Genomic DNA, 13,481 nt, shown 5'->3' on the forward strand with positions numbered 1-13,481 from the left:
GGAGGCGAACTCCCGACTAAGTATGTGCGGAGAGGTCTGATACTGGACGAGTCACGACCTGCGAACAAGTCCGCCGTTGTTGTACCATTACTTTCTTCGATTATTGCAGACAAATGGTTGTATGTGACCCGCAACTCTGCATCGATTCTTCCTCAAGCAGCCAAGGTTGAGACGTCATGCACACCCCATACGAAACCTTCGACATATCTGATCAAGTACGCACCATCGAGCCTGAGCATCCGAGTCGCAGGAAATCATAAACGTCCTATGATCTGCTCGATCAAAACCTCATCTAGGAGCTCAAGAAGTCCAGTACGATGCATTCTCGAGAGCTACTCGAAAACTTCGATGGCTCGGAGTGTCACCGCGGTAAAGGAGTGCCAGTGACGTTTCGGAGGGCGGCGGAAATAAAATAAAATAAAATGCATGAATGGCTGTAGGTTCGGTCGGAGCTTCAATTCGAACCACACAACTCGTGTGGCGTGTGGCGCGAGGTTGAAGCTGCCTCTGCAAACCTGGATAAAGTGGATCAAATATCCACTAATCATACAGTATCATGGGGCAAGTTTTATGTGTGTATCGTGCGTGATTATCGATAACAAAAGTTGGCTGGAGCGATGGCTACATATTGGATGAGAAAGCAGAAGTACGAACGGAACTATGACTAGGGCGGGGACGGGACAAGGGAGAGAACAGCCCGGGGTCTGTTGGGGAGGAGATGCGGGAATGGGTACGTGAGACTGGATGTATGATAATCGTATGGTAAGGTAAACTGACTGTAAGTAGGTGAATGCATTGAGAACGTGAGTGCGAGCGTCTATGGTGGTCAAAGCTGAGAATACAAGCGAGAGAAGGATGCATTTGTCGTGAAGAAGCGAGAAATATAAATCAATGGAGCCACTGCGATCCGCGGCCGCGCGTAAGGGACCACCAACACCAACCCACGAACGCCATATGAATAGGGATATAGGGCGGGGTATCAAAGGGTTGGATGAACCACGCTCTAGACCGTCTCCTTCGTGCCATTCTGCATCTCAGTGGTGTCACCATGTGCAGCGCCCTCCCTCGACATGGGTCCGAGACGCTCGTCATGCTTGTGTGACCTGAAGAGGATGAAGGTGCTGTTGAAGAAAAACAAACAGCGACATGGTCAGCCACGGAATTGGAAAGTGCGGAATGAGAAACGATGACGTACCTGCCGATGGTGGAGACCCAACCTGGCCAGATGAAGATAACGGATGCGAGTGCTCTTGGGTTCTCCCTGTAGATGAGCGCAGGGTTGACCTTTGCTGACGAATTAAGGAGGGCTAATGCTTCTGAAGCATCGGGACCGAATATTGTTGCTCGCCGGGTTGCGACGATGAACTATACAATAACACCAACTGTATCAGAATCCCGCACTGAGCATGAAGAAGAGAGAAAGACGCACTGTAAGAGCGATGGCATCAGCGAGCCCCATTATGCAGGCAAGGATAGCACAGATCTTCCACGCTAGCCGGACGGCATTGCTCTCGTGTCGCTTTGGCCAGAAGAGGTCGAAGAAGAATCCTGCGCCGAATATTGTAGCGACGAAGACGCCAACGAAAATATTGAAAGATGCGATGCCGATGAAGTCGTCGTTGTATTCCGATGAACTTGACGTTCGCGTTACAAATCGTTGTTGGTTCGCATAGTCTGCACGTCATTTGGCTCCATGAGCGTCTGAGGACGGAAGAATAATAATGCCAAAAAAAAACGAACCTGAGAGGGCGGCAGTACCCAAGGACTCGGAGACGACACAGAAAATCATGGCCATTTGGTAGACTATCATCTTCGTGCGGCGGAGATGGTACTCCTGGTTAAACATATACGACCCCTTGAACTTCCAGAACTGAATCTCCTTCAAGTTGAGTCCCCAGATGACGGTCATGGTAGCTTAGTGAAGTGGTAAAGGAGGTGGTGGTTCAGGAGGTGGTTGTCCGAGACAAGTCGCGAGGGAAACTGAGGGTAAAAAGGAGGCGGACGGGCGGCACGATCGAGGTGGTTGGTTGCGGCAAGGCAAGACAGGTCTGAACTGAGCATGTCCGAACGGGAAACCACTTTTTGAAGGAGACCGCGCGTTGACGTCATGATCCCGACGTCATGTGTATTTCCATTCAAGCACCATGATCGCGCGCTGATTGGCTGGACTGCGCCGGCAATCTCCATCTTTGGAGATGCCGCCGTCGCGTGGGATTTTCGGGTCCAGAACGAGGCGTGTTGTGGGGCCTGTCTTGGAGAATTTGGCACTTGCGCTCCTCCTGCGGCTCGATTCATGACCACGGAACAACGTCAGCGATCCGAATACCTTTTCTGAACTCCTCGTTGATCGTCTGTGTTCGCCGTCGGTTCATCTCACTCTGATAACTGACTCGACTCGTCGAAAATATCTTCAATCGAGAACCTGAACGTCGACGAATAACCTCGTGTTTGTTGCCGAGACATATTTGTCTCGTCGCTTGACACCCGAGTCAACTTTAAAATACCCGAGACCAACTTGTCGGTACCTAGAACGCACGTCCACCATGTCAGCTCTTTCGGCCCCCACTGTCTCCGCTATCAAACAAACTATATCCCATCTGTACCGAAAACCAACTTCCAATTCTTTATCATTCGCTCATGCTCCTTCCTTCCTTTCTGCTCCGTCTGCCCCTGCTCCGTCTGCTTCCATCCGATCTTACCTCGCGAGCCTGACGGCGACGGCGAACGAGGTGGCGAATATCAACGCATGCGGAAGCGTGCTGGCAGGGCAAGGAAGCGAGAGTGACGAGTATGGTGATGTTGCGGTTTGGCTGGGGTCTGGTAAGGATGACGGAGGGTTTGCGCAGGGGAAGGAAGGGGAAGTGTTAAAGGCGTTAGGGTTGGATGCGTGGCTTGGCCTCGACGTAGGTTCAAGTTTCGACCACCATTCCCTCCTTTTGTTCCTTCAAAATATATGTCTAACAGTGCCCTTGATATATCTATAGACTCAACCTAAAGACCTTCAATCACCTCTTCACCTTCCGACCACCTTCCAGGCGCCGTCTCCGAGCCCCGAGCTCGACAAGTTAACAGAGCTCCTCGGACAGCTCAATGATCGTCATTATTTTCTGGTGGAAGGAGGCGCAGACAAGGATAATTGTGTCGCGCATTTCTTAGTCGGGCAGTTATCGCAGGCAGATGCCAAGGAGTGGGTAGGACTCGTTGGGATGGGTGTCTGGTCGTGAATGGTCATTTTGGCGAAACTTGAAAGGCCTTTTAAACATCAAACCTACAGTTACACACGGAGTGTCTTGTATCTTTACGGATTGGACGAATCCAAGGTGCCTTGGTAGCGATCGTCATAAGCCGGCGGGTGGCGTGTCCCGTTCTCGCTCCATGATCTGCCCTAAATTTGGCCAGCGGAAGTAAATCACGACCAAGATCCCGGAACACGGAATGAAGTTGGTATAAATAACCGTCCGTGGCCATTCACCAAGTGCACCCATCCATAATTATCAAGTACATCGTAGCATACGAGCCATCTTCTTCAACAACTAGCCTCACGACTCTCGTCATGCCTCCTCACTACATCCCATTCCTCAAATTCTCAAACTTACTCCCCTCATACCCCAACCAATTCGGCGTCCTATCCAACCCACCCATCGCCTCCTTAACAACCCTAACCAAACTCCTCCCCGGCACCTCCTCCTTATACTCTCCCCCTCCCTCCGGGCTCTGCCTCTCCGGCCCCGCCCCCTTATCCCCACTCAACTCCCAAAACATACTCCCTCCCAACCCCACGTCCCTAATCCACTCACCCTTGGCCTTCCCCACACCCTCATCATCAAAGCTAATCATCTCCTTCTTCTCATAATCGTAGCTCCAGCTCGCTACGCTCTCGTTGTCCCGAAGGACGTACGAGTTGCGCAGGGGCAGGGCTCGATAGTCATACACTCCGGCTTCCCAAGATCCGGGGCCGATTCCGGAGAAGGGGGTGCCGGGACCTTGGGTGTTCATGAAGGAACGGCCGTAGAGAGGGACGCCGACGACGATTTTGTGTCGCGGGAGGCCTTGCGAGATGTACCAGTTTATGGCAGTGGAGGCGCTGATGGGACCGTTGTAGAGGTTCGCTTGATGGTTCGCGATGGTGTCCCAAGAGCCGGCTGGTGATGTAGTAAGTACGGTGCAGGGTCAATAGAGGATGGGATTACGGGAGGTGAGACGGGAAGGGGAGGGGAGGGAAACGTACAGAAGTCGTAGGCCATCATGTTCCAGAAATCGAGATACTTGTCCATCTCGCGGACGTATAGCTTCTCGTAGTTCTGTGGGCCACACGGCGCAGCGATCTACAGAAAGAACCCATCTCAGTCACAAGGTTTACAGAAGAAACCGATTTCGCGAAAACAAAAGCTCACGGTCAACGGGAACTTATAATTCGCTCCCTTCCTCCTCGCCAATGCGTCCAATCCCTGCCTAACTTCCTTCAAAAGCTCGACATACCCCCTCGCCTGCGCATCATTCTGCGGATACTCATAATCCACATCCAACCCATCGATCCCATAATCCTCCACCAGCTTCACCGCGCTCTCCACAAACGTACGCCTCTTGCTGAAGTCCACCACTACCGGATGGAACGACGGCGAATATGTCCAGCCGCCGATGGAGAGGAGGACTTTGAGGTGTCGGTGCTGCTTTTTGAGGAGGTAGATGGCTTTGAAGTTGCCGTAGAGGTTGGGGCCGCCGGGGTCGTTCCATGAGTCGGAGGGGTAGTGGATGTCTTGGTCGGCCCAGAGGTCGGAGAGGAAAACTTCGCCGGAGTCGGAGCGGACGTTTGCGAAGGCGTAGAGGATGTGGCTGGAAAGTGCGTCATGATGTTAAGAGCGGTGGGATGATGAAGAGGTGGAACGTACGTGAGGTCGTCTGCGGGTATCAGTTGGGGAGGGTATTTCCGGCCATAGATACCCCTAAAATGGTGTCAGATAATCGTCCACGGTAGGTTAAGCGGGTCAGAAGAAGACCTTTACCAATTTACGAAACTATAAATAGCACAAACGAAGTCAGCACTCGATCTATTTTGGGCGAACTTGAAGTTCAAAGCGTAGGCGTGGCCCAAGAATTAGTTGGCGAAATGACGCCTGCAGTGATTTGCACCGGCAGTAAAACCACATAATTACCACTCGTGCTACCAGATAAGAGCGATACTACGTCCTCGTGCACAGCTAGATACTGAGACGCACTTCCTAGAGCACGAACGTCCCTTGCGCGTCTCCGACCGCACAAAGTTCGTGTACATATGGAAACAATGTGGAGGAAGTCACTCACTATCCAACACTGAGCTTCCCTGAGCTTGTAGCCATATCAGTTTCGTCCGTCACAGGTTCAATTCCAGCACCACTGTCTGAAGGTTTCTCTTCCAAGTCCGTAGGCTCCGTCTGAGTCTGTGCGTCCTTCAAGCCACTCTTGAAAAACTCCCACTGCCCAAGCTTATACGAGCCAAAAGCGATTAAACAAAACGCAAGCGCAAACAACAAAAGCGTCGTCTTCGAGTACTTGGTGCTACCAGATGCCTTGCCAGGGGTTAGGCGAGGTGGATACGAAGCTGAAGCGTGGAGATCGTCTTGGGAGACGGCGAACTCGTCTTGAGATGGTACAGGTTGATATTCTGAAGCTGAGGGCATATACGGCCTGAGTTTTTATAAGGATGCAGGAGAACTGTGTGATGGGTGCAGTACACTGCCAGCTGACAATTGTACTGCGAGAAGCTGTTCAACGGAGAGCAGGTAGCGTCCGCCCATGGAGACGCGTCATATTATGTCAGCCGGCAATGGGCGATAAACGGTTCAACCTTCACTGCATCGGTGCCGTCTGGCAGCCTTTGTGAGTCGAACTTCGTCACGACCAGGAGGTTCGGTCGAAAAATCCCGTACTCGGCTGGGGAATTGATTTTGGTGGGGGCACGTTTTTGACCACGAACATATCTTGTGTGAGGCGACGACTTGACGAACGGCTTCATCCCCAAGGTCATCGACTTGGAACTGTAATCTCAAGCACAATACCCCTGCACCTCCTGTGCTACCTTTGGTTCCTGGCTACTTCAATCCCTGAACAGCGACTCCGTTTCAGTCGGGCTGTCCGAGCACCACCCCTCGATTTCTGACTTGGGTCTTTTACGTTCTTGCTTGACACAGTTCAGAAGAGTTCAGACTTGACAGTCTTGAACCTTTCATCACGCTGACGGACCACTTATCTCGGACCATCTAACTTGAAGTCCAAGCACTATGTATCTACCCATCGCACGCTGTCCACCTTCGTCATGAACCGCTACTGATCAAGGCTTTCGTATAGCTCCCAATAATGCATCGCACCAGTCTTCTCGATCTTCCCGAAGATATTTTGATACAGCAGATCCTACAACGGTTAGATTTCCTTGATTACATTCGACTCAGTGCTCGATGGTGCGTAGTTTGGATCTACTTTCCTCGAACCTATCGCTCAATGTTTACGGATCCAAGGCATGCAAAGCCCTTCATCGTATGCTAGAAGTTTCATCCGCACTTCAGCTCAAAGTCGAGCTTGCCGCGGACGGCATCTTGGACACGATGCTACCAGTAGACGGCTCGATAACGTCTTCCGAGAAACTGCATGCTCATCTTGAGCGTCGTCGTGGATGGCGTTCCCTGGACTGGAAAAGAGTCGAGAGAATCGGGACCACCAAGCCGTGCGCCATGCACGGGTACAGGGGTGGCGTCTACGCTCAGATCGAGAACCATATGTACCCAGACATAGACCAGGGGTACTCTTCATCGACCGTCCTCAAAACGGGCCAAACAGAGCGGGAAATAGTCTTCAAAGATATGGGCGTTTGGGTTGCCGCAATGACCTTCGATCCGATGCAGGACGTGCTCGCACTTATCGAGCGTCACGGGACGGATGTATATGGGAAGGGACTGATAACATCAGAGAATCACAAGCTTCTGGTTCATCTACGGTCGCTCACAACGAATCGAGCACACGCCCTTGCCTCGAAACCCATTTTGCACTGTTTTTACACAAGCACATCGCGAAGCCTCGGTCACCCCGCCGTCAAGAAGTTCGAAATCTTCGATGATATGCTCGCCGTGATTTTGGGCCACGAGTCCGCCTATGTTCGCATTTGGAACTGGAAAAGCGGGCAAGTCGTCTTTGATCTGGTGTGTTGAATTTTTGGGAACATGCTACGTGAACGCTGCTAATGTATACCTTTGCAGAGTCGCTCTGAGGATCTTTGGCCTCATAGAGGTATACCTAGCCTTTGTCATCACTTTGGCTTTATCTCCTCCCGAGTCATCGCTTCGATTGCCCTCGACAGAGAAAACGGCAACGAAGAACAATTGTGCTTCGAGGTCTTTCTGGTCTCCGACCCCGTCTCAGCTCCAACGGGAGAAACATTTGGCTCATCTAACAACGTAATCCATGCATGCTCCCTGTTTTTTCCACCATTGTCCAAAGAGCTCTACGACATCGACATAGGCTCCTCTTTCTGTTCTCTGAACACACCAACCGGTCTCTTATTTGCTACTCTGCCCTATCTTGATCCCCGTAATGATCGTCGCGATAACATGGGCAAGAACGTGTATGCCGAAGAGGACGGCTACGAGGACGGCTATGGCATTAATAAAGGTTACCGTATCATCACCAGTAGCATCAGTGTGCTGGGACATGCTGCCCGGCACGCGAAAGAGGGTTTCCGATCGCTTTCGTGGCGGGAATGGGGACCGGAGTCGTCCAAGATCTTCATAGAGAATTTGGACGTGGATGATAAAATTCATAATTCGTAAGTTCTCCTTCAATTCATGTGTAGCAAAGGACATTGTATTCGCGCATACTGATCCTTGACGTCGACAGGGCCATCCAGTTCGCTATGGGCAAAAGACTCCTTTTCAATTATGCTTACACCTCACCCCGAATGAAAGGCGTAGGTCATGGCGCCTTGATCGAGTTCGGTTATCATATCCTGCGGGACGAGCACTTTCCCCGCTCAGAGGATTCCCGTCATGACGGGACGGATACTCGAGTTCCGATCATGGTTAGGGAAAGGTCGCAGTCGGAAGTCCTGCTGGCCGGGAAGAACAGTCCTTTCTCTATCGACGTGGAGTGCCGACTTCCGTGGCGGAGCATCTCGCTCTTTGCCCATCTTCCTGGTTGTACTACGTATTCGGAATACAGGCTTGACGTGGACCGGATAGTCGCCATAGAGGTTCGAGAATCTACAACTGTGCTCTCTCTGTCTCACGAAGCTGACACGTTGGATGACCAGGGTGTGGATCGACAGGGAATCAAACTGCGCGAGTTTATCTTCTAGTAGATACACCAACACGAATGCCGTGACCTCTTATATATTCTCGCCCACGAAGCTGTTGACGTAATGTCTATATGTGCCTTTGGAAATTTCAGACTGGTTTGAAGCAAGTTGATCGAGTGACTCGGCAGAGCCGGGAATGTAGGTGCGTTTTCTCTCGATACGGTGACCCCAAGCTCGAAGATGTGGAGGAACGGTGCGTTTCTGTAATTGATTTCTGGCAGAGTCGACAAGATTCTAACACACTTTCAGATCCACTAGGTTTTGTCTCGATAAACCTGAAGCCCAAACGAGGAGAAATATGCGAAGAACATACAAGTCATATCAAAACAGCCGTTCTGTCATCGTCCATCCAATCGAACTTCCTCAGCGAAACTTTCCCAGCCACACGATCTGCCAGCCGCCATCAGCCCTCTCTACTCCTGATTATATTCTCGAAGCGGGCTTCTGCCTCTTTCTTCGCCCCTACCATTGCCTCTGCCAGTTCCCTCACTTAAACCGACACCTTCCATCCTTTCCAAGTCATCTCGCCTAACACATCCCACCACTCTTGCGCATATGGGTGGCCCGGTACCCACGCGTCGCCCCATGTTTTCGCCACGTAAGGCTGCACATAGGGATTTTTCGATACTTCTTCCAGCGGCTCCGTGATGTGTACGATGACTGGACCAAAGTCGATCGCTGAGGAATCGCGAGACTGCCGGTCTGGAAAAGGGAATATGCCCAACCCTTGGGTGCTCCAGCGCAAGGAGAGCTCGAGTATGTCATCGGTGGAGGCGAAGAGATCGTTGGCAACATCTTGGTCATCGCAAGGTGTTGTTCCCTTACTGCATGCCCGCTCGATCTCTGCTGACCGAGCTCGAATCTTGATTAGGTCCATGACGAGTACTCCGGCATTAAAGTATCCCTCATCCTTCTCCGCATTGCAGCCCGTAGGAAAGCCGACATCTGAAGCCGCAGCGACCATTTTATTCCTCAGGTCGGTGGCCCAAAGTGACGTGATGTCGCCTCGGACGAGCGTGTCCGCATCGATGTAAAGCACCCTCTCCGCAGGGATTATATCGGCTAACGCCAGCTTTCCCCACAGAGGACCCATTCCCGTCAACTTCGCGAAACTATCCTCCGATGGTTCCAAGAAGAGGATAGTGAGATCGTCACGCTGAAGGACTGAGTTCCGGATCGCTTCCTTGTCCTCCTCCGTGAGCCCAAATGACACGATGTAGACGGTGATCCTTCCAGGCGTATTCTTGGCGAGACTGCGAATGGACACAGCCGCCTGCATGGCATACGTAGGATCGACGCAGTACGCCATGTAAATTTCCCTGCCCATACCTCGACCTAATTCCATCTGAGCCCCTCTGCTTTTCATCTTTTCCGATTCCTTGTCCTTCAGAAGAAACCCAATCCGCATTTCCACCGTCTTTTGCAAGATGATTTGGTGCTGGCCTTCGCACGACAAGAGATTGTACTCGCCGGCATGGAGCGCAAGGAATGCGTCCATTCCCCGCTTTTGATGATACCTCCTCTCGTTCGGCTCAGCGTCCCAATCGTACTCGTCGAAAATGAAGATGGCTCCCTTGCGTGCGAGACGCCAGGCGAGCTCACCGTCCAGGAAAGTGTCATCGACTTCATGAGTCCCGTCAAAGTGCACCCAATCGAAACCCGGCTCCGTTCCAATCGATTCTCTAGATTGTGCTATTTCGTCCTGAAGGAGCAGCATTAATCCAGGAACACTAAAGTCGTCCACGACCCGGAACGTCTTCCTGGTCAACGAGAGGTTATGAGTGAGTTTGCGATACCGCTCGCAGCCTGCCTCTGTGCACTGAAGGTCGAAATGGTCTACGCAGACAATCTCGCCGGAGGTTTTGCATAGCTCAGTGAGAAGGAAGACGGCGGAGCGGCCTTCCCAGGAGCCTATCTCGAGGATACGGGGGGATGGAGAGGTGACGAAAGGGAAAATGGCTTTCCAAGAGTTGATATTGACTGAGAACCAGTCTTCGGTGGGTGTGAAGTCGTAGGCGAAGTTATCGGTGAGAGGGACGGAATCGCCGGACGTGTCGAAAGACATGGCTCTACAGCAGGGAGGTCAGATTATTTAGTAACACTTCGACTGTATACTAGATTCACTCATAGACAATTTGCAGTTTCGGTAGGATGCAGTGGGGGAGCTTGAGTTGTGAGTGGGCCTCTGACTACTTATGCCCATCGTCGTACTCGTCCTCATGCACTTCGAAGAACGCACGCCACAAGAATTCATCATGCCCAATGGGTGCAAGAACCCCGAATGAATCCATCCTTGTGGCTAAACAACGCCACTCGTAGGCAATTCTCTTACCTTGATTTCGGTTTAAGTATTACTGTAAGTTATGGAGTTTCAGTACTAGTGGTAATTAGTGTGGCGTGGTCCGATAGGCACGTGACCCACGGAACCCAACAACTTCGTCGCGTCGCGACTCGCGGGCAAGTTGCGGGCTCTCCCAGGTATCTCAACAGCATTAGTACTCCCACCTCGCTGCACACAATCGATCGCCTCCTTGACAATACAATCATCCGACTGGCTCACTTTCCGCTCGGGGTCGCATCATTCGCTTTTTCCCTTCAAGGGTTTTAACTTGTGCTCTCTTCCGACGGCGACTATTTGCCGTATTACGGCGAGTTGTGTTGCATAGGTGCTGGCCTCAACGTAGTGCTAGCTGTTCAGGCGAACATCGGCTACAACTGTCTCTGTCTCTTGCTACTTGGAGCGAGCTATATCTTGAAGGGAGCCTTATTTTTCACCTCGAAATATGTCGACCGGATTCAGATGCCGGGTACGTCTACAACACACTTCATTCCCTGCATCTTACTTGCATTTGTCTGTCTTTTAACCTTATTTTTATTTCATTCTCGCTACCTGATACTGACATACTTCTTCTGATTGAACACTATTTTCCGTCCATGCCTGTAACCGCCCTCGCCCTCATCTCAATCATTTGCAACTTCACGGTCCGATTGCTCCCCGCGTACACCAGTGGTTCGACCCCTCCGGTCGTCCTATCAAAGGTGGCTGTCAAGTTCGCGTCCCACCACGTTGTCCTTCGATCCACCCCGACGACGAAGAATGGTCCACATCTACCCATCGATACCGACCGAATGTGAAGAACGTAGGCACAGCAAGTTTGGATCCTATTAGGTTGCCAGATACGGAAGATGAGTATGAAGAGGACGAGAACGACGAGGGAGGTGACAGTCGGGAGAAGCCGGAGTATTTTGTGAAGGAAAAAAGCGGCGGAAATGGAAGAGGACAGGGAAACGTCAACGAGAGCGCTAATGCGGGCTGGGGCAGCGGTGGCGCAGCTTGGGGTACCGATGCGAACGCTGAGACGAATCAAGGGGCATGGGGCATGGCCGCTGATGGAGGTGGAGGATGGGGAGGTGGAGATGATTCAGGAGGCGGTCAGAACGAGGCATGGGGAGGCGGAGGATGGGGAGGTGGGGGCGATTTAGAAGGTACTAAGAGTGGAGAGACCAATCGCAACGAGGCATGGGGAGGTGGGGGATGGGGAGGAAGCAACGACTCGGGTGGCGATCACGGTGGCACGAACTCCAGCGGATGGGGCGGAGAAACCAGCACAGGCGTCAGCGCTGGAGAGACAGCTGTAGGAGTTGCCACGATAGCTGGTCAAGGCATGGGAGCACGTGGTGGAGGAGGTGCAGGCAAGGATTCTTTGGTAGAGGCGGAGGGCACGGGAGGGTGGGGATCGAATTTTGAAGATGAGAGACGGAGTTCAGTTGTTGAGGGCGGACGCTCGAATTCAGGGACTGTTAGAGGTGGAAACCGTGGATCGCGTGGCGGAGTCAATGGGCGTGGGCGGGGACGGGGTCGTGGATGGGTTGGTAGGCACGATCGCGCAACAGCTATTACGGGTCCCGCAACTGGAGGTCGATCGAGAGCTTCCAATCCCGCGCCTTCGAAGATAATTCAAGCAGCTTCACCTAGCTCTAGAGACCGGGTAGCTCCAACGACAGCGACGTGGGGCAATGACTGTAGTGGAAGCTGGGGAGCGGCAGAAGCTTCTCACGGAGCATGGGGTGGACTACAAACCGCAGAGACTTCCCCAGAAAGTGGTGGAGGCTGGGGCGGAGGTGGGTGGGGATCGCCCATCGCAAACCCAAACTCAAATCTCGCCCAGGCCGCATCTACTCCACCACACAACACTCACTATGACCCTTCCAACCTTCCCAATATCTCGGGTGCTACGCCACACTCGGTCGATGCAGACAAAAATATGGACGCCGAACACACCCCGCCACTTCGCACTCCACCGCCATCCGCGAACTTACCATCCAAACCGAGGTTCAATGCTTTTACTCCGAGCCCTGTTCAGGACAAGGGCGATTTGCGACCTCCGGTACTGCGGGGAATCTGGAATACCAGCGGTTCTCCGCCTACGCAACCTCGCAGCTTTGCCGGTGTTCCTTCTCATCCTCGCAGTTTCAGTGGCACTCCGACTGGACCACGGTTGAATCGACCTGGTCTACCTCCCAATTCGTTCATGGCGGCTACCGTTGAGAAGACGACTCCGAGAGGAGGAGGCCAAGAGGTCTGGGAGCAGCCTAGGGTCGGAGGTCATATCGTTCAAGCTGGCTTTGGCGGGGGCGGAGGTGAGGGTCTCAGTGGCACAGGTAGTGTTGCAGGAACTGGAGTCAACGCGGGGATTCAAGATGATGGTTGGGGTTCTCGACGCCGTAGTGCACTTCAGGGCGGTATGATTCAGGAGAAACCTACCCATCCAGACTCACCGATCGACGATGCACCTTGGAGCGGCCAACGAGGGCTTCCGTATGATGCCACACAGAATGTCGACTTCACGGACACTGGTGTCTCAATTCAGATGGATGCGGAAGGCGGGTTTGGCGAGATTGATCCAGGACAGCGCCCGATCCCCATAGCCTACTCTCCAGATCTTTGTAGGGAAGGGAGTCAAAGTGGTTCACAGGACGTTGAGATGGACGAATCTGGTGTGGCGTCATCTCGCCACGGTAGGGGGAGCTCTATGGACTCAATAATGGAGGTTGTCGAGCTGTTGGAACCGGAAGTTGATGATACGAATAAAACTGCAAGCGTGAAGAGCTTCCTTGGCTCGATGCTTGTAGATGCGCTCTCTGGCGAGGAGAAAATGGT

General features: G+C 52.5%; 6 protein-coding genes across 6 annotated transcripts; 3 read left to right on the forward strand and 3 right to left on the reverse strand.

The window, feature by feature from the left end:
• Window positions 1-671: 671 nt before the first annotated feature.
• Window positions 672-1,972, reverse strand: STEHIDRAFT_149149 (uncharacterized protein). Its single transcript, XM_007307872.1, has 4 exons — window positions 1,741-1,972; window positions 1,430-1,674; window positions 1,196-1,365; window positions 672-1,121 (listed from the first exon to the last, which is right to left on the reverse strand). Exons 1-4 carry the CDS (start codon window positions 1,907-1,909, stop codon window positions 1,004-1,006), a joined length of 702 nt encoding a protein of 233 aa, XP_007307934.1. The 5' UTR covers window positions 1,910-1,972; the 3' UTR covers window positions 672-1,003.
• Window positions 1,973-2,265: 293 nt separating this feature from the next.
• On the forward strand, window positions 2,266-3,327 carry STEHIDRAFT_149150 (uncharacterized protein). Its single transcript, XM_007307873.1, has 2 exons — window positions 2,266-2,903; window positions 2,985-3,327. Exons 1-2 carry the CDS (start codon window positions 2,544-2,546, stop codon window positions 3,222-3,224), a joined length of 600 nt encoding a protein of 199 aa, XP_007307935.1. The 5' UTR covers window positions 2,266-2,543; the 3' UTR covers window positions 3,225-3,327.
• A 161-nt stretch (window positions 3,328-3,488) lies between these two features.
• On the reverse strand, window positions 3,489-5,733 carry STEHIDRAFT_124085 (uncharacterized protein). The gene is made up of 6 exons (XM_007307874.1): window positions 5,302-5,733; window positions 5,004-5,015; window positions 4,890-4,943; window positions 4,395-4,833; window positions 4,229-4,325; window positions 3,489-4,142 (listed from the first exon to the last, which is right to left on the reverse strand). The coding sequence occupies exons 1-6, from the start codon at window positions 5,655-5,657 to the stop codon at window positions 3,565-3,567; spliced, it is 1,536 nt and encodes a 511-aa protein (XP_007307936.1). The 5' UTR covers window positions 5,658-5,733; the 3' UTR covers window positions 3,489-3,564.
• Window positions 5,734-6,704: 971 nt separating this feature from the next.
• On the forward strand, window positions 6,705-8,320 carry STEHIDRAFT_160348 (uncharacterized protein; the record flags this gene model as incomplete). Its single annotated transcript, XM_007307875.1, has 4 exons — window positions 6,705-7,169; window positions 7,227-7,792; window positions 7,864-8,215; window positions 8,276-8,320. The coding sequence occupies 4 exons, from the start codon at window positions 6,705-6,707 to the stop codon at window positions 8,318-8,320; spliced, it is 1,428 nt and encodes a 475-aa protein (XP_007307937.1).
• Window positions 8,321-8,810: 490 nt separating this feature from the next.
• On the reverse strand, window positions 8,811-10,385 carry STEHIDRAFT_63907 (nucleotide-diphospho-sugar transferase; the record flags this gene model as incomplete). The annotated part of the gene is made up of 1 exon (XM_007307730.1): window positions 8,811-10,385. The coding sequence occupies one exon, from the start codon at window positions 10,383-10,385 to the stop codon at window positions 8,811-8,813; it is 1,575 nt and encodes a 524-aa protein (XP_007307792.1).
• A 1,961-nt stretch (window positions 10,386-12,346) lies between these two features.
• On the forward strand, window positions 12,347-13,336 carry STEHIDRAFT_124086 (uncharacterized protein; the record flags this gene model as incomplete). The annotated part of the gene is made up of 1 exon (XM_007307876.1): window positions 12,347-13,336. A coding segment is annotated over exon 1 (686 nt), but the record flags the coding sequence as incomplete, so codon positions are not given.
• Between the last annotated feature and the right edge of the window lie 145 nt (window positions 13,337-13,481).

The sequence above is a fragment of the Stereum hirsutum genome (assembly GCF_000264905.1).
Source record: "Stereum hirsutum FP-91666 SS1 unplaced genomic scaffold STEHIscaffold_14, whole genome shotgun sequence".
Classification (NCBI taxonomy): domain Eukaryota; kingdom Fungi; phylum Basidiomycota; class Agaricomycetes; order Russulales; family Stereaceae; genus Stereum; species Stereum hirsutum.